This window comes from Vanellus vanellus, assembly GCF_965231255.1.
Source record: "Vanellus vanellus genome assembly, chromosome: 6".
Taxonomy (NCBI): Eukaryota; Metazoa; Chordata; class Aves; order Charadriiformes; family Charadriidae; genus Vanellus; species Vanellus vanellus.
In genome coordinates, this window is record NC_138911.1 from 32,761,336 (window position 1) to 32,787,752 (window position 26,417).

General features: G+C 46.2%; 1 protein-coding gene across 1 annotated transcript in view; it reads right to left on the reverse strand.

The window, feature by feature from the left end:
• Positions 1-26,193, reverse strand: part of TTC9 (tetratricopeptide repeat domain 9) — a gene marked incomplete at its 5' end in the record, with an annotated part of 28,655 nt that extends 2,462 nt beyond the window's left edge. The window contains 2 exons of the mRNA XM_082485351.1: positions 3,657-3,839; positions 25,773-26,193. Coding sequence (XP_082341477.1) covers positions 3,657-3,839; positions 25,773-26,193 — 604 coding nt within the window. The remainder of the gene's footprint in view (positions 1-3,656; positions 3,840-25,772) is intronic.
• Between the last annotated feature and the right edge of the window lie 224 nt (positions 26,194-26,417).

The following is a 26,417-nucleotide window of genomic DNA, read 5'->3' on the forward strand; positions in this document are numbered from 1 at the left end:
GCCCTCAGCCAGAGCTGAAACAGTGGGAGATGGATGGGTTTCCCTTCACACAGAGCTCTCCACAAACGTGCCATGGGGTAGCAGTGGGCTGTGGCAACACCGCGGTGACTTCTCAAGCTGTCTCTGGTGAGGTGGGTCTCCCTACTCAATCTTCTGCAGGTTCAACTGCATCATCCTAGTCAGTCTAGAGGGTGGGATTCAGTGATTAAGGTAGTTGCCCCATTCTTAATAAGCCAAGAAGTTCTGCTGTTGCTTGTTTCAGACAAGGTGCCCCAGCACCCTGGGCTGTTCATGCATTAGCATTTCATACTAGCCCAGCGAATTTTAAAGCAGCTCTGCGCCTTTCCAGCCCTTTGATGGGCTACAGTCTGGGTACCCGTCCCTGCCGCTGAGGTTCACGCATTGAACGGGGGTGGTAAGTGATGGCTGCGTAGGCACATAAGGAAATCACACCTGCCTGGGCCTGCAGGGACTCGGCGCCCGGCTGAGGGGGCGGAGGTGGGTTCTGGGCATAATTAGGCAATGAAAGGCTGCCAACTCTCTTTGGCTTGCGGGTAAGGTAGCCAGCTGCTTGTGGCACAGCTTCCCTCACTGGGGAGATGTCTACAGGCCTGGGAAGCCAGGGGCAAAATAAGGTGTAGCCTGAGAGAGGGTGGGAGATACTCCCATTGCGAGGTAGTTATAAATCTCCTGGGCAGGTTTTGGCATGTTTTGCTTCCTTTTTGAGGGCCACTATTTTGCCACAGAGAAATAATGAGAGCAGCACTCTGTTTATAGAAGAAGTAGGGCCTTGCCTTTGTCAGGGCTTTCCCATCAAATAGTATTGCACCATACCAGCCCAGCCTGCAGAAGTATTTAAAAGGTAAATGTTAATGAAGGGAAGACTCTTGTCTCTCAGTGAGGAAGAGGTGATTCGCTTCTGCTGATGTGGGAACAACAGGTGAGGACAATTCAGATAAGGGGTCAAACCCATACAAGAAGATGCTGGCAAAGCTGCAATGGGAACAGGTCTCCTGGCTCTTAGGACCGTGCCTGTGTCCTTGTGCAGAGTGACCTCCTGCCATTGCAGAGGTTATTTCTGCTTCTCCCTGTGGCTTCAGAGCCCAGTCGCTCATCTGCTGCGCAGAGACTGGGACCTGGGTTTTGCTCCCAGGACTTTCTGAGTCGCAGGTGTTCAGGAAGGCAGCTCCTGAGCTCAGCTGCGAGCCTGCTTCATGTCGTGTGGGAAATCTGGCTCGTATGTGCGGTCTGCGTGATATCCAAACATCAGCTTTCAACACAGGGCCAGCAGAGACGAACCATGGGGTGTTTGATATTGCCAGGCCAGCTGATGGTCCGGTCTCCATCCCAGCCAGTACCTACCTCCACCATGTGGTCGCACCACTGGGAAAGAGCTGAAGAAGGCTCATTGAAGGTAAGGTGTATGTTTGGCTGCCTGTGCTGCACCAGCCCCTGGACACAGAGCTCATAGAGGGCTGCATGAATGCTCTGCACAACTTAGAGTGGCTTCCCTCTCCCTTAGTAAGGAGGGTTATACAATTATCTTGTGTTACTTCCCTCTGCTTTTGTGATTTTTGTTTGGAGGTAGCATAAGAAATCAGGCTAAACCCAACCTTCACCCCTGACAGGCAGTAAATAGCCATAAGGGATTTGCTGGGCTGACGGCCCTTTAGAACAGTAAAACCCTTTGCTAGCTAATTCCTCTTTACCATTTAAAATCTCCCCCACCAAAGAAAATAACTGCCAGTGATTTGTACCAAAAAAATTCCTTAAAAGACAAAAAAAAAGGCACACAGAGCATGACTGTAATAATAACCAAGTGCTTTTACCAGTGAGCCTAGTGAAACCTCAGATAAAGGAAAACAATCACATTTTGTAATGGAGATACTGAAAGTGGAGACACTGACTTATTCCAGGTCACATAATAATTCTTGATAGTGTTACTCAATTCCTACTGCTGTGTTTTAACAGCCGCATCCTTCCTTACTGTATGTATTCACTTCTTTTCCCCTGAATACCCTTCAAGTTTTCCATAATCATAAATAAAACAGCGGAACAATGGCCTTGAATGGTCTAACAATAACAGGGAAGAGTCTCTGATGCAGAGCTGAAGGCCAGAACTTGGTTTTGTATACATTAAGGGCCTTTGGGGACACTTTCTGGTATGTTTTTGCAGCAAGCTGTGGTATTTGAAGCTGTTGAATAAATTATTATTTATTTCAAGAAGCAATGAGGGATACCAAATAGTATTGCAGGGGAGGGGGGGAAGCACAGAAATACATATGTAAAAAATGGAAGCAAAGTGGTTCAGCCAAAAGGACGTTTTTTACATTTGAGCCTAGTCAGAACCTCAAGGTTAGGACAACTTCTTATTTTCCACTGACTATTTTTGCTCTTGCATAGGCTTCTCCATTTCCTGGCTCTGGCAAGGGCTGAAAGCAGAAGGGCACGCTGTAAACTAAAATAGGCTAAACTGAGCTTTTAAGCACATTTGCTTGGGGAGTGTGGGGTGCACAGCTGTGCTGTCAGACTGCCCGGAGCCCATGGCCAAGCGCAGCAGATGGGACCAGGCACCCTCATGGGAGGTGGAAGAGGAAGGAGATGGCAGCACACCCCTAAGCACACCCTCCCTGGTGTTCCTTCAGGGCACAGCCGCTGCAAGCCCTGCAGGGCCAGTGCCTGTAGGACACCAAGTGCAGCCGGCTCAGCCTCCCTTGCCTCCTCTAGTTCAATGAACATCAGGTCCACCATGCTGTGCCAGGGCCCAGGCTCACTCCTGTTCCATGCCCAGTTCTCTCTCTTCCCTCTCAGGTTCAGGTGGAAGAGATGCTCTGTGGGGTTTTCTTTGCGTATGGCTTCCGTTTTGTTTTCTCGCAATCCTTTAATTTTCCTTTGAGTATTACAAAATTCCTTTCTTTTGACAGAAATGGTTTAAACAATAGTGTGGTTTTATCTCTCTATTAGGTGGTTCTTTGAAAAATAACAGCACCATCTCTGCATCATGGCTTTCTACCTGCCTTCTGAGGTTGGGTAGGTTAGCATAAAGGTGGTTGTTCTGTCAAGGCTGAGTTGTTTGACTATATAACTTTTTTGCTGTCCCAAAATGAATTGTTGGGTTTTGACACGTGGATGACAGATGCTTGGCTGATTTAATGGCAAAAGTTGAAGCATCCTTGATGAATATGTGAGTAAATGTCTGTCTCTTTGATCAAATTTCAATACTCACTTTACTGGGATGGTGGAAGGCACAGCTATTGGGGATTACAAATAGTGTCCTGACTTTGCTAAGGGGAAAAAGCTTGTTCTCAGAGTCAGAAAATGTAACGGTTGGGATATGCTCTTGCCATTCCTGCTTTCTTCTTCAAAAATAAACCAGGGAGGGAAAGAGAGGAAGGATCCCTTCCATACATATGGCATTCCAGCAATACCGTCATCTTCCAGGTTGTGCTGCAGCCTCGGCAGTGGTTAATCTTTGGGCACTGCAACCTTGCTGCACTAGGAGAGCGTGCCTGAAGGGGAGTACAGCTCAGGATACAGTGAGTCATGCTCATCCCTGGGGAAATCAAGGCAATCAACTCGGGGACACACTTAAGTCTCCTGAAAAGAAATGCAGGAGTGCTCAATGCAAAGCCCCGTCCCCGCTCTCCCCCCCATACCTGTCGGCTGGCGGGATCTTGCCTCTTTCAGGTAGTAGAGGGCCTTGTTGAAGTCACCCAGGTGGTAAAATGCCACTCCCGATCGATAGAGCGCCTTGAAGTTCTCGCCTTCTTTCTGAAGCACTTTGAGGCAGTACTCCTTGACTCGCTCGTAATTCACCAGCTCGGCCTGGAGCAGGCAGGCTGCAGGGGATGGGGATAGGGGACAGACAGACAGACAGACAGGAGAACATTAGTGTTGTATTTCTCTCTGCTCCTGCAGTCTGCATGGGGGAAGAGAGCAGCTTAGGTGAGGGAAATGACTCAGAGCCATGATTCAGAAACGGTGCAGTCATTGTTCACAATTTAAATACCGACGCTTTTATTTTTGGCATTGCAAAGCGAAGGGATTGTGTTTGCTCTGGGGGGCTGGGGGGAGACAGCAAGAACGTAAACATCCCTCCGCAGAGCGGGAACGCCGTAGAGTCTCGTGGCAGCGACTGGCTTCATTTGTAGTAAAATAACTGCTCAGACTGAGGGCTAGAGCTCAGGAAAGTACAAGAAGGCAATCAAACAAATAGTCATCTGACAAGGAAAAAAGGGATTACATTGGATCAAATTTCGTATTTGGTTTAATCCAAGGCTGTTAGATTTACAAATAGTATGTAATTGCCTTTTATCCCGGAGACCCTGTATGGAGTTTTGCTATAGGAGGCAACAAGGGAATGTGCTGCTTAGCAAACCGGAGACACCTGGAGCTGCCGCGCCGGGAGCAAAGGTGCTGGAGTGTGTGCTTTCTGCAAAGCATTGCGGCACAAGTGCACCCGGAGAGGTCAGTTCTGCTGACTTCCTAAAGGAAAAGGTAAATACAGCGCAGAAAAAGCAGGCTGAGGACTCCGTGTGCTGAAGCACAATTGTTGCTCAAATGTCAAGGAGCTGGAGAAAAATCCCCATTGTGAATTTCCCACAACTAGGAGTGAAATAAAGAGGAAAGAGGGAGACCCTTGAAACATACTTTACAGCCCTGTTTGTGGCTTACTGTAGCGCTTAGTCAGGTGGGCTGAACTTCATTGGGCATATGGGGCATTAGGAAAGTTTTAAGGAATACTGACAAGAGTAGGACATGGTGCAGTCACAGTCTTTGGGGAAAAGAAGAAAATTGTGCTGTCCACAAGGCCACCTGGTGCTCCAACCCAAGGCAACTTTGGGAATGACACGATTTGGGGAAGGAGGGCAGGATGCCACTGCAAGGATCAGTTCAGAGGCTGGCAATGTCAAGTGCCAGGGCATGGAGAGAAATTTCCCATGGCAGGTGGTGTTACTCAGTGTGTCTCTGGCAAGAAGGAGACTCACTGCTCCTGGAAATCCAAGTTGTCACGGTTCAGGTGTCACCAATGAGCAGCCAGACTTCATTTTTCGCATGGTAACTGCAGCTTGCAGCTGAGAGGATATGACGCTGGGTCAGGAATATGATACAGTTCTTGGTCCTCTTCTCCTGCACCCCTAAAGTAAGCCATGCACCCTCTCTCTAGCTCACTTTACATTTCACGAGCTGGAGGTTGGCGAGATGACCACCAGAGATTCCTTCAAACCTAAATTAGTCTGAGTCTGTGGTCAGTTAACATGGACAGAATATGTTCCTAACCCAAGCACATGTTTCAAGCTTAAATATCTAACTGGAAACAACCATAAACAGGCTTTTACCTGTAGAGAATTGATGGTACAGATGTGCTGAGCAAGGACTGCAGAACTAGCCTCACTGCTACTGCTGTTGAGTGTGTCGAGTGTGGTTGTGACACCAAAATTACTAATGAGAGCTTTGTCCCTTTTGCTTTAATGCTGGACTCTCAGTATATTTTAACAGCTCCTGCCATTAAAGTGCATAGGTATTTCAAAGGCATCTGGTCGCTCGCTATTTGATTGCCAATTAAAAAGCACATACGTTTCTAAAAGCTTAGCAGCATTTCTGTATCCAGAATTTGTCCCTTCCTATTTGTCAAACATTGATTTTTCTCACTCTGTTTCTAATGGAGCTTGAAAAGACTGTGCCTTGTTTTCCTTTATTTTTCAAAGCTATTAAAAAGATGGCTGCGTAAATTTACTGTTGGCTTCACAGCCCTGGCAACAGGATTGCTTTATTTATCTGCTGACCAGTAGCGTGTACCGCGGGGGCAGTAGCTTTCTGCACACTGCCAATCTGATCCAGCCTTTCGCGTTCTCTGAAACTGCCTTTCAGAGCAACTGGGGGTGAGGGGGTTAGTCCATCCTTTTACGACTTAATATTTCCAGTTAGAGTCATAGAAAGGACTCCGCGAAAAATGACAGGCGGTCTAGTCATGTATATTAACTTGGTAATTCCGTATTGGACTTGCTTCACGGATTGGTTTAAAAGAAAAGAAAAAGTCTCCCACATCCTGCTAATTCGTAAACCCAAATGGGCTTCCAGATATCCAGCTGGGTCGTTGCTGTGACTCACACTCACAATAAAGATTCTGCAGGGCATCCCCACTAACCGTGCACATGGCAGAGAGAAGTCAGTACCACATGGCTCGCAGGAGAGACGTGTGTTTATCCGAACTAAGTGAGCAGATGGATGTGCAGGAAACAGTTCTGCTGGAAGAGTTGGCCATTTGGAGAGCCAGCGTTGGAAGCGGCTGATGGAAATGAACCTGGAGGGAGTATCTCCCTTATAAATATTTAGAGGTGCGTGCTTTCTGTTCTTGGTGGACTGAAATGATCTTAATGGACTGTGATTCAATGGAAATATCGAGGCTGTTCGTAATTCAGCTTTCAGAAATGGAAGAGACATGGAATCCTTGTACTTCCTACCTAATTCAGTCAGGGGAGAATTGTTTTGAAAACGTGTTGCTTTCCTAAACAGACATGTGCATCTCTGGCTGGGAGTGTTTGTTTACCACATCAAACACCTCATCATCATCCTCCTTCTCGGTTCATAATAGGCCCCCAGTGAATCCTTCTGAGGAACAGAGCCCAGTCAAAGAGACCGAATCAAGAGGTTTATCCAGCTCCTCCTCCTGCTTTCTCAAAACGGAATGGGCTTGATCCTGCACAGCACCATCTCTAGTAACTCTTTGGTGATTAGAAGCCCTTTACTTTCTGGTGCAAGCCTATAGTCACCCATTTCCTGCAGGTCTTGCTGTCACTGTAACACAGCATCCAGTGGCTACATCTCTCCAGCTCAGAACGTAGGGTGTCCCGCTTCCCTGCAGTGGGCGATGGTTATCCATCATACTTGGTTATCATTCTCAATGTGGCAGCTCATTTATTGTGTCAGCTTAAGCAATAAATGACTCCTAATTTTTAAAACCCTGTTTGTCAGGTGGTGATGAAGAGTCCCCATGCACTGTAAAATAAGCCATTTTGAAACCACTGGGTGAAATGTGCTGGGGGGGACACAGACAGTTAATGCTATTAGCTCCAATGAAGGGGCCCTGGCCCATCACACTTCCCAGCTGACTGATGATGTTTCAGCAAGGAAATAAGAAGTTTGGCTGCTTCTACTCAGAAGAAGAGTGTTAAGCTTAGAATTCTAAGTTTTAATTTGTGGGCTCAATCTATGCCAGCCAGTTCCATGAGTTACAACAATTTGAGAGGTGCAGTACAGATCTGGTACCAGTAAATAACTGTACTGTTAGAGCTAATTTGTGTGGCCCTGCTCAGCATAAAGGGTAGGCAAAACAAAGATTAAAGCACCTGTAGAGCCAAAATACATCTACACCTTTAACCTTTACCAGTAGCTGTTGTTAGCAACGGTGGGAAGTTGTAACTAAAATCCTGTAAGTTGAGGGTTTCGGATTCTACTTTATTGCACCCTTAATTAATTCTGAATCCCAGAGTATCTTTGAGGAAAATATCTAGGATGCACTGGTGCCAGTGAGAAAGGGTCCATGACAGCCCTTTTCTCCCAAAGGTTAATTACATGCATTCTTTAAGAAATGTCACTACGTTTCTATACTTTGTTTAGCTGCAATTACTAGCCACTAGTGCAATTACTAGCCATACCTTTGCTACCCTGAAAAGCTTGTGTTTGCTTGTTGCATTGGTACTCTGAGGCTCTGACCACGCCACTCCATCTTCTCTTTAATAGCCTGCATGAAGAAGTGCCTGGAGTCTCTTACTAAAAAAAACCCGTATTTTTCAGCCTTCCTCACTTGTATAGCTGTTCTCCGAGCCCTCAAAATGAAGTTCAGCTGAAAGTGCTGTCAGTTAGCATCTCGCCAGAGAAACCTCTTCGGTGTGAATACCTCTGCAGGTTACGCAAATAGCTCAGTTTGGCCTGAACTTTTGGCTTCTCTTTTTTGGCTGAGCTAAAAACTAAGTCTGGAAGTCGGGTGTGCGGGTTTTAACATAGAGATTTCGGAAAAACAGTATCAGGAGCCTTGCCGACCTGGCAATTTTCACCAAAGGGTAAATCTGCATGCCGGAACAATCCTCCAGACACAGTTTGTATCAGTGGCTAAATTCCCGCTGTAGGCAAGGCTCAAGACCTATGGGTCTTACAGAACACTTAAGAGAGTGAGCCAAATTACTGTGCAAACAACGTTAGCATATCCCTGCCCCGTGGCATGTTCCTTGGGCTCAGCACGTTGTGTTAGTCGTAATAAGAATTCCATTTGCTGCTGTTCTGGGAGATGAAAATGCCCTTGCCTGACAGGAATACCTTGGGTTGCAAATTCATATTTCACAAACTCCTGCCTTGTTTGTTTGCTGTCACCCAGGTAAGCTGGTGGGGCTGCCTATTTTTAAGATTGCCTTGTGCCTTCCACTGTAGGAGAGAGTCAGCTGCTCATAATTTTCTTGGTCTTCTAAGTTTTTGGACTAAAATATTCCATGTGCAACGTCTGCCTTTGATGTCTGCTTTTGGAAAATGTCAGCCAAGACTGTTCAGGTATTTTTGAAAAACAGGCGAGGGAAACATATCTTATTTTCCCCTTATTAAAGAGCTCTGGTGACTGTCTCTTCGGATTTGTCTCATGCCCTCTCATCGTTTGGCTTTGCAAACTGAAATCTGGCAGATATCATTTGTGTCAAGCAGGTGCCTTCTGTTATCCCCAGGGTAATCTATAGCTGGCCAACTGATAACCTTCTGAAAATAAAACCACTATAGTACTGCATATAGTACCCTGTAGAGATGCCTTAGAATTTGATACCCAAATCCATTGAATATTTGATCCACCCTGTCTACAATCCGATCCGATCTAGGAAAAAGCAGGGATTTGTAAACTTAGAGAGCAAGAAAATTCTCTTATTGGCTCACTGGTCACAGGAAGAAAGAAGAGCAGAAAGTGGAAACCAAGTCGTCTTAGTTATGACAGAAAGACAGGGAGACAAATGTTTGCAAGGGCGGGAGATGGGGGCTGAAACACACGTGGGGACAGAGGCACAGAACCGTCGGGGTGGTAAAGGGGCGTGTGAGTGGTGAGTTGAGGTCTATTGAGGAGGCAAAGTCTGGGGGGAGAAGTGGACTTAAGAGTTTAGGACAAGGTGCTAAGGACGTAGAGACACAGTGAAACTAGCCTGAGGACCAAGAGGAGCATTTGCAGCAGTGAGATCCAAGCAGAGGACACTAGTCTCCCTAGGTGTGTATGAGAGCAGCTCCTCGAGCAGATCAGTGAAGCACAATCGCATTCCTGCTCTGCATCATCTTTTTCTCTTCAGAGTATACTCACCAAGGGATACTAGCCTGCAACGCTTAAAGCTAGCCCTTGCAAATATCCCCTGGAGACTGGAGCAGGTGCCTTCTTCAAGAGCTAATAATAAGTCAGGTGTTTGAACCACTCTCGTATACCCATGCGAAAGGGTTTGCATCCAAAGGACTTTTGTTTTCCACCCCTTGGGACTGAAAATCTAGGGGATATTAGATTTGCCTTCCAAAAATGTGTCGGTGCATTTAGCCCACTTTCACTGAGGAGTTTACCATCAGGTGGGCAAGGCTTAATGAGACTGTTCCAGACAACCAGTGGTTTAAAAAACAAACAAACAAACAGCCTGTATTGATTTGCTAGATTGCAAAGAAGAGAGAAGTAGCTAAACCCATTACTGCTTAAACCTGAAGTGGATGTTCCCTCTTTATTGTATTTATTCTTGACTCTACCACTGGAGTTTGCAGATTATTACTCCTTAGTAAGTGCCAGGTACTCCAACCACTACAAACGCAATGTGTATTTCACAAACTGGCACTGTCATTCCCAGAAATAACCACAATTAAACTCTGCAAAATACTTTGCTTTCTGATACGATCTCGCCATAACTATAGCAGCCAGCAGCTCACTTAAAATCTGTTTAAATCACAGGAAGATGGTGCATATTCTTGCTCTGGTTCTGTTTTGGAAAACACATCACTGATACTTTGATATAACTGCTTCAGGGTTTTATTCAGACATTTGATTAAGACCTTTATATATCATTGAATGGGCTTTGTACTCATATGTCTTTAAGACTCAAAATAATGGGTCAGACTAGGAGAGCCTCTTACTTCTGTTACTTCAGAAAGGCTTGGCATCCTTCATAGTGATGCTCCAAAAAAGAGAAAACATGACAGCGATAAGTTCTGGGTTGACTGTTGACTTAAGTGTTTGGGGAGAAAAATTATTGGGATATAAAAAAAAAAAAAAAAAAAAAAAAAACCACACCAAACAGGAGGAGAAAAACCAAAACATGTTTGTCTTGGAATAGTGATCTTCTAAACATGCCACTAATTGATGTATCATCGCTAATCTCTGTGTGCTGCAGTCTGTGTAAATGGCGTTTACAACAAGCACATGGAGCTCCTGGTGTTCACTGGAGGAATTAAAGGAGATACTATGAGATTGAAAATTTCAGCCTTATGTTAGTAATTTAAGTTGTAATTAACATCTAAAATGAATCAGGTAAAATGTTTTATAAGATGATGCTGAAAATATATAGGATTGTCCTAGAATAATAAGTCACCTTAGACTTAAAATACTGTAATTTGAACATACAGCATAAAAAGCTATGGACTACTGGAATGCTTATCCAAATTTCTCTGAAGTTGAAGTTATTGATCCTGAGTGTGCAGCCTACACAGGTTACAGGAGGATGGCACAGCCCAATTTTTAACCTATGTTTTAACCTGTGTTAATTTTTCAATCTGTATTGGTACTAAAAGGAGCCATATAACACGTGGGAATGTAAGAAGCCTACACCAAGGGAACAGTGCAGAGGTGGTAAAGCATCCATATCTGCGCTGAGCTCTGTGTGCTGTGCCCTTCAAGAACGCAACCTGCATTCCTCAAAAGAAGATGTTTAAAGCATCTTTTTTTTTTTTTTTTTCAGAGAAATGCCGCATGCAGTTTCACTACAAGGCTGAGACACTAATTAGGATCTGCAGTTTCAAAACAATCTCTTCCATGAAATATTTCTCTTCTTTCTCTATAGTCCAAGCTTGCAAACAAAGAGGATTTTCTGGCTTCTCACCAATAAAAAGCTAATTGTAGACAGATTGATAATGTCTGCCAATAATCTGATCAGCTGACTCCTAGTTCCTGGACAACCTTAATGGGATGAAAAGGGAATATCAGAATGACAGTACAACTTTCCAGCCAGTGGCTCTCATTTATCCCTCTCCGGGTACCAAAAAGGACTAAATATGCCCGTATGTTTCTGCTTGCAGGGAAACGCGTGGAAAATTAAAATCCAAACTGTATGACAGGCTGTCTCTCTCTGTAGGGAGGGATTAATGCTAAATGAGGTGTGGATCCACAAATGTTGGAGAGCCCAAAGAGAGCCACCTCTTCCAAGCCGCCTTCCCCTTCTTCCCAGTCTGCCTCCTTGGCCGTGCCTTTGTCCCGGTACATAGCATGGTATCCTTCAGTTCTCTGCTGCTCTTGCATCCTTCATACCTCTTCCTGAGGAAAGACCCTGACTTCACAGTTCCCATTAGCTTTTCTGGGAGAGAGAGACAGTAGCAGTGACTGAAGTATGCTGATGCTTCCACCATCACGCACGTTAGGAGGCATCTAGCAGTTCTCAAAGGAGCTGCTGAGCCTGTGTGTCAGGCTTTGTGTGGCTGGCAGCCCACTCTAGGACTCTGCCTATTGCCATCCCTTGGAGTGCACAGGGCTGATAACAAGGAGATAAGTAACAGCTAATGTGAGCTGTCAGAACAAATCAGTTTAACTTCAGTCTGTGATAGGGTGATCAATCTTGAACATAAAGGAGAAACAGTAGATGTTACGTATCTTGGCTTTTACACTAGTCAAATGACAAACTCTAGTGACATTTTATTAAGCAATTTTAAGAACAGTCTAAACGAATAGACTTAAGTCCGTTAACAAACTGAAAGACAATACTAAGTAGGGTTCTGCACTGATCTGTCCTAAGCCACATGATTTTTGGTATTCATCAATGAAGACTTAAATGACAGACTGCTTCATCAATTTGCAGATAACACCAAGATGTGAGGAGCTGGTGTATGTTGGAAGACAGGTGTAGAATTCCAAGGGATCTCCACAAACTGGTGGTGTCCTGATTAAAATGGGATGCAATTTGACAGGGGGAATTGACATGTCTGGAGCATGTCTTACTAATACCCTTGGACCACGCATGGGTATGGATAGAAGACTCTTGAATTGCTGTTCCGCTCTTCAGTCCCATTATTGATTGTCTTCTTAACAGAGCATGAACGGTTCCCAGTTCTCCTTGACAGCTGCCATTGAGTGCTAATTCCTATCAGAAGGTCCTGCTGGAAGATGTCAAAGCAACATCCTAGCCAGACATGTGAGTATGTAAGCACTTAAGTAAGAGCAGGCATGAATGATTTCTGCCTTTGCTGTGTGTTTATGTTCCCATATTTCAGACTTCTCTAATTTTCAAGAGTACAGTTCTTTAGAAGTGTTCGTTATTTCTAAATGATTCTTAAGCTACTTTAAGGCAAGTCCATGGTGATTTACGCTTCTTTTTTTTGTCACAAATCCAGTGATATAATACTGCAGTTTTCTTTCAAAGGGCCAAAGCTTTGAGAAGCAAGGAATTTCAGCAAACTTTTCACCTAATCCTCCTACCTTCTGTTTTGAAAGAGTATTTTGATGTGCTGGTTCCTGTAGCTACTGGGCCTTCAAATCAAAACCAGAGGCTTACTGAAAATTCTTAGCTTTGGTAATATTAAAGAAGTAATTAAAACCTAGATGTCAGGCAAACAAGAATTGTTTTCTGAAGCCAAAATCTGCCCCCATCTGTGTACAGCAAATCTTTATTCTACCAAAATAAAGAGCTTAAGGTGGAGATGGTCTTCATATTGCATCTTCTAATCTCCATGCCTTTGATTTTCGCAGCCAGAAGAGGTAGGAGCAAAGTCCTAGCAAAGCACTGGTAGAGCAAGAGCTTCAGCCAGCTTTTAACTACTAGATCATTCTGATTCTATAACATCCATAAATACTAGCTCTTCCTGCAGCCACGTTAGAAGAGGTGGAAGTCCGTTCTGTTTATTTTTGCTAAGGCTGTCATTGTTGATCTGCCAGGTTAAATCCCCTGGAGGTTTCCTCCTCTCTGACTTTATATTTATCTAGTAATCTTTGACCTGTCTTTATCTTTTAAAATCAGTACTCATCTAGTACAGTTTAGTCCTGTCAATATGGCTTTAGATATGTTTGGCCTTCAGATCTACTGTTCCAGTTGCTATTTATTCCACCACCCCTTCCTTGCTGTTTGCCTTTGTTCACCTTGTGTTGCTTTACTTTCTCACTGTGGCACCTTCTCTACATTGTACCCTTTCCTCCTCTGGCCTCCTGTTGCTGTTGACACCCACTGGAGGAATCTGGTCTCCTGAGTCGTTTTCACAAGGAAAAAGTACACAGAATTTTATCAGAGATCAGCAACATCAGATGGTGACAACCATCTGGTAACTGCCTGCAGTTCAACAGCAGCCCAACTCTAACAAGTGCCATCAAACATTTTATGATTCTTACCGGAGTATACTACACCGTGAGATTAAGGTCTTCATAGAATGACGGTTTTTTTTAGACCCATGTGAGACAAAGAGGGGATTTCTGTAAGTAGGAAAATGCTTTGGAGGAAGTGATGGATTTCAAGCTGCCTTCTCTACTGAAGGGTAAAGCATCCTTTGCTCAAACAACTGTGCGGTTCAAACAACTGACAGAAGCACTGTGAAACGCAGCTGGAACAGCTTGAAGGCTCTCAAATGAAGTCACTGACAGTTGTGCATACCACAACTGCCTCAAGCGTGGCTTACTGCAGCGTGTTCAATTCGGGATGAAAGCTAACGCTTTATCCTGTACCACAAACAGGGCAGGATGACGTGGCTGTGTAACATCTGTGTGCTGTGCCCTGTGGTGGCTCACAGCTCACCTCCCAGGACACGTGAAAGAGCTGGCAATTGCAGAGTCCGCTAAGGGGTGGAGAGCAGACTGTCTCTGGGGCCACCTCCCTGTGTACTCGTGCCATGTATAATTGATAGGGACTGAAAATGCTTTTGTTTTTTCCTTGAACTCTCCCTAGCTGAAAAGACTCATCTGGCAAGATGGAGAGGTCAAATGGGGAGGAACATTTCCTTCATTAAAATAATAACCCATGCACGTATTCTATCCAGGTCCAGTGTAGCCCAAAGCCTTTCCATTTTAATGATGTTTTGAAACAGAGAGAAACCTTTACGGGCTCTGTGGGAGGGATGGAGAGGAGAACAACTGACAGAATCAAAGAGACTGAGAGCGCCCAAGTCAACTGGTTTCTAACTAATTGCAGAGAGGTAGGTATAAAACAAAGCTCTTGAAACCTTATTTTCCTTAAAAAGCAGTAAAACTTACACAGAAGCGTAGTTTCTCAGCAACAGAGCCAACTAACCCTGGCTGTGTCAGGCTGTGTCAGCTGGCCGTGCTTTCACAGGTGGTGTAAAGTAAGCTGAAGTGTCACCCTTTCCCGTAGTCGGGCCTCTCGTGTCCTTGCCTCTTCCCTGATCTCCGTTTATACCATATAAACTTAGTACCATCGAGGCATCTGTCCCTCCATCAAATCTAGCTGGCCAGCAAGTTTCAAAGTTATTGAGAGGACTGACAGGCAGACCACAGAAAACGTACTTGATTATGACTCATTTCCTTTGGAAATAAGGCTGAAAACGAATAAACTACAGAGCAGAGTATATTATCTGCTTGCGAAAGTCAGGGTTTCAAGTGTGCAGGAGCATATAAACCAGCCCTCTAAATAATAGGTCTTCTCTTTAATATAAACTGTGGCAAAGCGCTCCGGGTAAAGATCTCGGATCATTCCCAAACCCCACATGAACCACGTCTGTGCAATGCATCGCTGGCAGTGGAGGAACGAAGCCGGAGTGCGTGTCTGATTTGGAGCACGCGGAGGGTAACTTCCACCCCAACTACGGAACTTATTTTCAGGCACCAGGAACACCCAAATCATTGTACCGGATCAGGCCAGTAATACAATTCTCTGTCTTGACTGTGCCTTTTCGGTTAAGCTGGGGAAGATGGAGATACAGTATAAGAATTATGTGGTAGCTAAAGAAGCTGAAATGGGTTCTGCTGATGAGCATATTGGTCTGCAAATAGAGATCACTAGCGGAATACCTCAGGAATTAATTTCAGAATTGAGCTTGTCTAGTGTTTTTGTTAATCCCCGATGTAAAAGTGCCCTACTGACAACGTGAAGTTGGAAGGTACTGTTAAAAAGGATGAGGATGTCAATGTCACGTAAAAAGAACTACATGACCCAGTGGACAGCAGTAAATTTGTTTGGGATGGAAGTCGATAATACAAAATTTAAGACCACACTCTTTGGGACTATTAGAAATTTCTGGTAGAATTTGTGAGCTCATGAGCTGGAAACAACCAAAGAGGAAAAGGATGTGAATATACTGGCTGATCACAGGATGACTGAGTCATTTATGTGACATGGCCGTGGACAGGGAAATGAAAATCTCAGTGCAGTTTATTCATAAATCCAAACCAGTCAGCAGTGGTTCTCAAGCATGAAAATGTAATATTTGCTTTACAGTTTTTATCCTATTTAATATAGCACTGAATGTTCTGATTAGTTATGTGTCTAAGCCTTCTTTTCTAACCTTATTAGGTTCTTTAACTCCATGATACCTTCTGGCACTGCACTCCAAGTTAATCAGCCCTGAGTTTTAAAAATTATTTTGTATTAATCTATTAATTTAATTTACCCCCCTACCCCATGAGCAAAGCTCCTGAGCTGCCTCAGTTTGAGCTCCATCACAGTAGTTAGAGAATGTATAAAGGAAAATGAATACATTTTCTTTGTACTTCTATATAGGTGAGGATCTTATGCTGCTCTGGTTTCCTTGCAACTTGAAGGCACTACTGTGTCTTAAGCAATTAATCACTGCAAAGCATTTAAGAGGATAGTAATCTAGGATTTGAATTATGGTAGCATTAAAAAAATACAGTGACTGAAGAAGTTGAGTCTTAACTTTGCACCAGACTGTTCAATGAGAGAATCATTGCTACAGACATGGGGCAGAGATTCTGATTTGATTCTTTTTTGAAGCACTAGGCAAGAAAAAAGGTGCCGTTGCAGAGCAATGGCTAGGGCAAACTTATGATGGTTTTCCAGAGCATCGTAACAGACTCCTTCCCTCATCATTCTGCTTCTGCAAGATCAGCTGGGTGGGGCGATGACCTCCCCAGGCAGGTCCTGTTCGGGAGAGGCTACGGCCATTCCGTGGGGCCTATTTATTCTCTGAAAGAGTGGATGAAACATAAATCTTTCTGCCCTCTTCCTCTCTGGGAGCAGGAGTGGCGCACGGGAATGTGAATTCTCACAGCTTCTTCCCTGCAGTTGGCTGAAAGATCGTTCTTTATATCATAAAGATGCTTTTCATATCAGGGTGAATTTGTGGATTAGATGGTGACTGTAGGGATAGCCCAGCACACCGGAGGTAGATGTTAGTCACATCAGCCCAGGAACAGCCAAAGGAAGTGCTAAAGGTCTGACATAAATTTTCAAGTCCCAGACACTTCCTCTGCTTTTAATTTGCTTCCAGGAGTAAATTTCCTCTCCCACTCACCACACTGGGGAATGTGCAGGGCAAAGATACCCCACCGCTTGTTTTGTATTCTCCCTTCCATCTGCTTCAGATAGCAGTAAACGGCTCTGTTGCCTGGAGTCAAGAGCTAAGTCTTTTAAGTTGGAAAAGACCTAAGACAAGCAGCATCCAACTTGGCTGATCTGAAATCAGTCTTTGCATGTTAGGTGAAGCCTTACAGACGCATCAGACAGGTAGCAAATTTCCACCATTGCCTGATTAGGTTCTACCAAGAGGGCCCTGAAACCTCTGGCTTTACAGAATAAGGTGACTTATAGAAAGGTAGATACCTCACTTGAGTTTCCTCAGGTAGGAAATGAGCTGTTTAGATGTCCCTGATGTGGCCAGGCCAGAGTAACACCAGAGGGGTGAAAACTGACAGTTGTAATCAGAGCGTCACAGGAGCTTTGGAATCAAAATTTGAGGAACGCTAGTTTGGTGGCTCTTTGCTGGCTGACCCAGCTGCTCCTTTCCAGCAGCTCCCAGGCAACCAGATCGACGGCCAGATTAGCAGAGTTTTGCTGCCTGCCACTCTGATATGAAAGGAGTTGCTGCTGCCACCCATGCAGAACAATCTACATGACAGCCCCCTAAACTGGCAGCAAGTAAATGCAACGGGCAGTGCTTCTACTAAAGAAAGAAGGGAATCCTGAGCAGCAGCTAGAAAAGTATTTGCTTTAGTAGGGCAGGGATTTGGCTTGTCAAATGTAGATGTATCGGAGAAGGAAAAGTGCTGTAGCCTTGCAACCAACGATCAGTGTCCTGCATCCTGAAAGGCTTACGCAGCAACCTAAGGATGGTTGTTCTCTCCACCTAGGGACGTGTACAGAGTCGCAGTTCCTGTCTTGTTGCCCGTACATATGAGTGAACAGGACTGAGATGGCATGATAAAGTCAGGAGCTTGGGACACAGGACTCGTCAGGCAATTCTAGTGGGAGGTGTCTCTGCCTGTGGCAGAGGGGTTGGAACTCAATGATCTTCAAGGTCCCTTCCAACCTAAACCATTCTATGATTCTATGAATTCTGGGCTCTTTGGCAAGCAGCTCCCCAACCGCTACTGTTGCAAACAGCACAAGACTGCTATTTCCCCTGACTCCTGTTGAGAGGCTGATGCAGAACCATTCTGCGGTGGTGATTTACACAACCTAGGGCTTTAAAGATGAGGACATGCTGCTATGACAGGCAAAGTTGTGATCATGGCTACACAGGACAGGCATGCGTGAAAATTCATGACCCCGATCAGAAGAGTTGGTAATCTATAAAGATGAATGACAAAGGGTGTGAAGATATGGAATACAGTCACGTGTTTGCATAGTACACACTGTTCTGGAGAGGTGCTCCTACTTGTTACACATAAATAGGTAACCAGCACCAAATGATGGGCTTCCTGTAGGTGTCATAGCAGAGATGGGCCTTGAGGAGAGCCAGGAAGGGAGAGAAGGTCCAGCCTGAGCTAATACACCGCAGGTAAAATCAGCTCAAAAGAATCAGGTGCACCAAGGTGCTGCAGGGCAGAGTATGAGAACAAAGGGGATGAGAGGACCTCACTGGCAGAACAGAGATGGGGGAAGCCTGGAAAGGGACAAAGCTTTGTCTGGGAGGTAAAAAAGTCTGACATGGCTGCACTGCAACTGGGAAAGTGAGTAGAGGAATTCAAAGGGGGAAAGGCATGGGCTGTGTAAGCAGCCCCGAGTCCTGAGCTGAGAAACGTGATGGGAGAACTGGGTACACAGGACAAAGGCAAGGAGAAGCAGATGGTGCTATCCAGCCTATGAGCCTCAGGGCGATGGCACGTCAAGAATTTGTGAGACTGGGGAGAATGGAGTGGATTTTGAAGTAAAGATCATGACATTAGCTATTGCCTATGGATAGTAACAGATGAGCTCTGGCACGTCAAGCTATGACAGCTAAAGATCATTGCTCCCAGCTGCTGCTTCTGCCATGGGTTATCACAGACAGAAAACGTGACTGTGCCTAATTCACCTCCATGAAGTGTCTTAGTATTGTTTCTAGCAGTGTCCTAAACTCCAAATAGCTATACTGAGACCGACTGTCTACCCCAACCCCACTTTCAATGGTTGCCAAAGCCTAGGCGAGCATGTAAGAACAGGGCAAGCTAGTGTCCTACCCCCACCTTCCAGCCTCACACAAGTGAGTGTGCCCCAGCTGAAGCTACCTTCAGCAATTCTGGCAAAGCTTACAGAAACTGCGCTGACTCCACAACCTTTGTCAAAGAGAACAGAATAGTAATGCTCCACACCACCACAAGAAGATTTACCTGCATTCATCGATCAATGTCCTAAGCTTACTGTTTCCCATCCAAGATGCAGTGTAGGAACGAGCAAAGATTCCCGAGAAGCCATTAGTCACAACTTTCCAGTTAATGATAGTTAATATTGACTCTTTTTCAAACCATTTCTAACCCTCAGTCACTGGTATGGTGGCCTGAGTAAGACGAAAACAAGATTAATAAACAGTTTTCTTCCTTCTATATCAGTTTTTCATCCATGAAGTGAGAGAACAAAGAAGAAAATAAATAGCTGGTAAATTTTCTCAAAACTTCATTTGTATTTTCTTCCTTTCTTCATTTTGTTTCCTCAGTTTCATAGTCCTTTGCATGTTATTTTCTGTGAGATGGCACAATGTCAAGAAGAAACTGAGACCTGGCAACATTTAGACCTCTCCTTTTATTTATACCATTAACTTTTATTGGTGATTTCCTCACAGCAACCTCCTCTATCGGATGTGCATTAGAGCTCCTCCTAAAATCCAAATGTAAAAATGTGAAAATTTCTGATGCGCCTCCATTCTTGGAGCATCAGTTGCACTGCTCAGAGGACACTGATGAAGAAGCGGGGATGTGCTGCTGAAATGATAAGCACTTCTAGGAGAAAGGCTGGAGAAACAGGTCTGGAGTCGGGTTAGAAATTTCTGGGTCTGAGCCCAAGTGAACAGGATGAAGAGAAGGATGCTCCACCTGCTGAACCATGCAGAGGTAGCCCAGCTCCCAGAAAAGGAGGTAACCATGGAGCTCACGGGTGTATTTAGCAATAGACTAGGAACCAGCTTTGATTTTGACACTAAGTTTTATTGAACCAGCTGAACCATCTTCAGCACAGCACTGATGGAAACCTGCGGAGGTGTAAGAGGCTGTGACTCATTGTGGGACTTTTGCTGGAGGAAACTCCAGGACAGCATTTCAGAAGAGGATGGAGCAAAGCTGGCAGGACGTGCTACTACAGAACTCTCAGAAACCATACCAGTGTTCTCAAGGTGGAGAACAACCAGTACTCTTCAGGTAAACAAATTAACCACCACTCTCTTCTTGAGGAAGCTTTTTGATTTTTGGTATCTCCTGCTTCATCTCCTATGGTGAGCGGTAGCTCGACTTGGATGGATCTCAGCTCGCCAAGACTGCAGCTCCTTGCTTGGGGCAGTCTGGCAAGGGGCTCTATACCTTCCCAATAATCTCGCTTTCAGGCACATGGTGACAAGGCCATCTGCGACAGGCTTCTCCTCACGCAAAGGGATATAAACATGTGGTAGAAGTCGCCGCAAAAAAACTCCACCAGAGCCCCAATTTTTGAAAAGGGTTGGGAAGAACAGTGACATATATAGAGGAAAACGCATCTCCTGCCTCAACAAGAGAGATGCTGTCAGACGTGTCACTTAAACCAAGTTTGGAGGCAGCTTGCCATCCTTTCTCTTCCTCCCCCCCGCCTCCCCCAGCATCTGGATGTATTTCCATCCCATCCTCTCAACGCACAAGAAACTCCTCCCTGCACAAGGAAAATTTTGTCCTCCAAAATAAAAGGGAATAGGTAAATACAGAGTCTTTCTAAAAAGTAATTCACGACAATGGCTTCAAATTCCACTTTTTTCTTAAATACATGTCAGGGTTCAGGCCTATTACTAAAAAACCCTACACATAGTCATCTGTGTTTATTCTCTGCTGCAATTGCGCCTACCTTTAAAACAAGATATTCCCCTGCACTCTGTCTCGGTAGACATACCTAAACCAAGAGTGTTGGGAAACTCCCACCTCCATCAGTGAAAGTGCAGACCACATCCTGCTCTCTTCGCTGCTGTCTCTCTTTCCCATTGCACGGCATCCTTACAGAGGGTGTTTTTTGTTGATGCAGCACATAAAAAAAAGCTTCGCATCAAGCAACAATCCAAGACTGCTTTAACACCCACAGCACCATGTGTCCTGGTAGAGTCTGTACTTGTTAACGGCTATATACTGGGATGGGATTTTAGCAGAGACTCCTTGTGAGGAGTCCTAGTGGGTGGTCAGTGGAGACAAGTTTTACCAGCTTTTCTCATGTTTTAATTATATTTTTACTTGGATTAAGTATTATAAGTATTTTTACTTGGATTTCTCAGTGGGACTACTCACAAGCGTCTGTGCAACTGGTGACGGTTGGGAGTCGTACCCACAGCCCGGTCTGGAGCCTGAGGGTCCTAGGAGGTTCCTATGCTGCTGCAAGTGCCATGTTTTGTGGCACTGTCGCTATGACCTTCGCATAGTCATGAGTGGTACTGGTGCACGGTTCTGCCAGTGTAGGAGGCCAAACCTCATTATTCAGGCTGAGATGTATCTTGGGTGGCTACATTTTGTAATACTCTGTGTAGGTATGTGTGTCCTCCTGCCCAGACTCCTTTACTAAACATACTTGAACAGGTATAGAAATGCATTACACCTAATTTATATTCATGTAATTAACAAAGCCTTCCTGTCCTCCCAAGAGGTCATAAACGCAGATGGACAAACTGAGGTTCGAAGAATGAAAAGATTTGGTGAAGATAATACAACTGGTTAGCGCAGAGAGGGAGGACTAGAAACCCAGATCCCCCAGTGCCACTCCTCGTCCCCAGTTCTCTCTCTGGTTCCGTTTCTCCTGCCAGGATTAGCTCCAGCATTTCTGCCTGCTTAGGAAAACCAACAAAGGTTTGCTTATCGCACTGCAACATTCGGTCACCAGAACAGCTTAAAACTATGCTTACCCTTAGCATTTTGCCGCTTTGGAAAGACTAGGAATTGTTTCTTCTCTGCAGAGCAGACATAGCCCTTTTGACCCTGTAAACTTTTAGGCAGTAATGCTGGAATACAATGATCATTGCATTTAATGAGAGTAACGGTTGCATTTGTAGTAAATGGTCCCCACCTGCATGCAGTACACAAAGCATTTAAGCTGCTTCTAGATCAAAGATGTTACAGGAGTGGAAAGGAGACTGAGACCTGAGGGATATTTGGCCAGTTTGCTTTTCCGCAGGCATTCTTCATACGTTCATCTTTTTTTTAAAAGAACACAAACCACTGACTTGGGGGAAACTCAGCTGAATGCATCATCAGGATGAGATTGTGGTCCCCGTTCTTTATTTTTCAATAGGGCTGAGAGAGGCAAAAAGAGGTCAAGTGACTTCCTCAAGGTCAGAGCCCGTCAGTGAGTCATAAAGAAAGGACTGTTTGCCTTACAGCCCTGCATTCATTCCGCGAGGCTCTCTGCTGTTGGGAGGCTTTTTCTTTGCCTACCCTAGCAATTTCTGGGAGCCTCGACCATGCTGCTGCTCTTGCATCTGGTGACATTTATCAAAGAAGAGACTTGTGGTAAAAGGGAGGGGTATCAGCAGGTCCATGGAAGGACTGGATTTGGCAGATGTGAGGGGGAGTCCCTTTAAGGCAAAACTTTTGGAGCTAAAACTCAAGCCCAGCTCGTAGCTTAGTGAAAGAAATGTGAGCAACACAGCCAATGGCAAGCGGTGAAAATCCTAGCCCGATTTAAAATACCAAAAAAAAAAACAAACAACCCCACAAGAATTTAAAAAACAGATTTGGGACCCTTTGAAACAGGCTAAATAGCTTATGTTGGGGGGGGGTGCCACACAGCTCCGCAACAGGGAACTTTAGAAAACACACCTAATTTTGTGGGGCTCTGATTAAATGCAAGAGTTGGCCACCCCACCTCGGAGTATGAGAATTGCCTGTTGAAGGTAAGGTGCTCTACAAGAAAGGTAGAGCTAAACAAGAATCTGTGTGCACGTTTGTACCTAAATTTGCATTCTGCAAGGCAGTACAGGCACTGACAACAGTTTAGTGTTTGCCCACATGTTCTTACTCATGTAACCAGTCAGATTAAAAAAAAAAACAAAACCAACCAACCCCAGCCTTCACCCATGAGATTGCCCAAAATCCCCTTTGGGTGTATATTTCTCACCTGCTTATTTGGCTAAGTGCATATTTATCTATAGTTGATGCTCTCCCCTGACTGGTATGCTGCATCTAAACAGGTAATTGTGTGTGTGTGCATCTATATTTGTGATGCAAAACGTCTCTGACAGGTGGATGTGTGGTGGCCACGTGAAAAATGACAGCGCAAAAGCAAGGTGGGCTTCTTAAATGCTAAGCTTAGAGAGTAAGCGGAGGTGCTAAAAGAACTTGATAATAAGGACACTCAGATGACAGCTGCTAGTGCTACTGGGTATACATCAGAGCTAAGTGAAAAACTGCCATCTCTAGAATTAAGATGTACTGCTGTTATGGTCTCTGCACTATGCAGATTTATTTATCTTAAAAACAGCTCTAGGCATCCATTCAGTGCTCAGAAGCAAAACTCCCTGCATCTCCTCTGCTCCCCATGTCGAATAACACTGACTTCAACTCCAACAGTATGCGCTGGTGCCTCTGCTGGAGCCCACTGTGTAAAGAAATCGGTGGCTTCTGCTGCACCACACTTCTTAGAAAATAAAGTCCCATTGCTGCACCTCTTCCAGTTGCTATTAGAAAGGTATACTAATTATTGCAACAGTTCTGGGGAAAGTCCCTCCCCGGTCTTCCCTTCAGACACGAATTCACAGATCCTCCTGCTAGACCAGGAGCCCTGGGACTGGGCTAGGAGTAGCAACACTACAATTCCAGTTTAGCTACACACTCCCCTCTCCAACATGCACCGCGTTTCTCTAAAACTGCTTGCAGACAGCCCAGCAGACACACACGAAGCTACGCATTTCGGAGACAAATGCTGCTTCTTTGCGTGCCATCTACTGAAAACACGTGACAACCGGCTGTGCAAAATGACACCTTGACCCGCTGTGAGGTTATCCCAGGAAAAGCACTGCTTGCAACTCCAGGGTTAATTATACTTATCTCCTCCTGTGTTCACACTGGTTAAATTTAGGAAAAAATCTGTTCAAATCTAGGTTAAAGACAGAGCACATTTCTCACACTGATTGCTACTGCTGACAAGATCAAATACAACCAACAGTGAAAAAAAATCCCCGCAAAACAGTAAGTAAATGAGCTGGACAATGACCGTTGGGCAGGACAACTCCGTCAGCAGGAGCGGACGCATTTCTAGCAAGTGGAACTTGTGCATTCAGCAGAAAGCGCCACAGAAGCAAGTCCCATCCCTCCCTCCCACTTCATTTACCTTCTACCTACCACGTCTAATTTGTATCTAGCAGAGATATTTCCTGTGAGTACTTTTTCGAGCCCAGGAACTCGCCAAGCTATATTGTTCAGAGGATTATGGGCTCTTTGTATAACCCTGCCAATCTCAATGATCCTTGCCAAATACAATGGATTTTAATAAACCTGTGAAGAGAAATTTGGAGAGAGACAAAATTACAGCTGTGCAATTATGGTACCGCTCTGGAATCTAACCTGCCTCTCCCTCTATGCGATTTCAACAGGCTTTTGAAGCAAGAGTATTTGAAAACATGATTAAAGGGGGCTAAATTGTGCCCCCCATTACATCCCCAAAGGCATATTGAGTATAACAGATTGGCATGGATTTAAGACAAGAGAAGATTCTGGCTTGGTGGTTCAAACCATTCGCTTTATTCTGCATCTCTTTTAGCACTAGACAACAGGAAACAAAGCGAACCAACTCTGTCTAGAACGCCAAAAGCCAAGTGATGGTGACAGCCGATGTACTAAGGTCCTGATTTTTGCCATTTTCCCCCCAAGAACATAAAGGCTTCATCCTTCTGGAAAACAGCAGAGCTTTATTAATGTTGTCATTTTGTGCACCTTGTTCAGGTTACGAACAGCTACTTCCCTGGATGTACCTAGGCACAAGTTTTTTGTTTTAGAGATGCTTTCAGGCTTGGAAAGAAAAAAAATCCATGCGCTGCTAGGGACCAAAAATAACCTCTGATCCTGCAGTTCTTGCCTGGGTAAAGCTCCTTGAAGTCAACAGGAGTTCTGTCTCTGTAAGGACTTAAGAATTCGACTACAAAGTAGTTAACCCCCCCACCCCTCCCCTCCATCTTCCTGCAGCACTTCCAAACAGATGGCAGGGAGCAAAGGGAGCGATGATCAAATGTCTACTGACCAGAGTGGCGGCGGGCGGCTACCGAAAAGCCAGCACTACATTTGCTTTCAACTTTCATTGCTAAGAGGCCACAAAAATTCTTTTTATATCTAGTACTATTTGGAGCTATTGCAGCAGCGCCCAAACCCTTCCCCTTCCCTACATCAAACGTGGTGGAAGGAGTCTCTCTCTCTCTCTCTCTCTCTGTAATAATGTTAATTACAGGCACCAGAACTGGAGCTGTGGTGAAGGGATTGAAGGGCACCTCGGGCTGAGGGAAAAACGCAGCATCCGCAACCTCGGCCAGTTCGCCAGCCACCTATTTCTCTTAAGTCTGAGCATCCCACGTCCGCACCGCTGCCTCGATCACCCGTCTCCCGGGGGAAGGGGACACGGGGATTAACCGGTGGCGGCCGGAGCAGCCCCGGGAAAGGGCTGGGGGAGTGGGGGGCTGCCGAGGAGCCCGAGCCCAAGGAGCGGCCTGGCCCTGCGCCCCCTCCCCAGCGCTCCCCGAGGCAGCCCGGGCACCGAGCCGCGCACCGGCAGCGCTCCAGTGCCAACCGCGGGAGCAGAAATAAAAATGGATGACAAGGGAAGGAGAGGAGACGGAACGGGCAGCGGAGCGGGTTCTGCGGCGGGGAAAGGGGAGAGGGGGGAGGTGTGCGCGGCGAAGGTGAGGTGGTGGTGGGGTGACTGGGGGGGGGGGGGGGGACAGGACGGGAGGGGGGACGGACACACACCCCGCCGCCCCCACGCCCCGCTGACCTGCCAGGCTGTTGTAGCAGTCAACCTCGATGGCCTCCACCGCCTGCCGCTGCTCCTCGCTGAGCCCGCCGGCGGCGGCGGTGGCGGCGGTGGTGGCGGCGGTGGTGGCGGTGGCGGCGGCGGCGGGAGGGCGCTGCCCGGGCGGCTCCTGGCTCAGCAGCAGCAGCAGCGCCTTCAGCTCCAGCAAGGCGCGGTGGTACTTGCCGATGGCCTCCCGGAATTTCTTGTCCTTGTAGCACTGCGCCCCTTCGCTCTTGAAATCCAGCGCCCGCCCGATGAGCTCGCCCGGCTCCGCGCTACCCGCCGCCGCCGACACCGCCGCCGCCGCCCGCGGCTGGGCTCCCCCCGCCGGGCCGTGCCCATCGCCCGCCCCGCGGCCGCCGGCGTTCAGCTTCCCCGCCGCCGGGTTCGCCCTCTCCATGGCCGCGGCGCCGCCCGGCTCCCGCGACGCCCTACGCGGGCGATGCCGCGGCCGCCGCCGCCGCCGCGCTCCCGGCCGTGCCCCCGCGCCGTTCCCCGGCTCCGCCGCTCGCTCCCATCCTCCGGCGGCCGCCGCTCCTCCTCCCCCGCCCCGCAGCCCGCGGGGCGCCCGCCTCCGCCCGCCCCCGCCACCAGCCGCCCGCCGCGGGCACCGCCGCCCCCCGC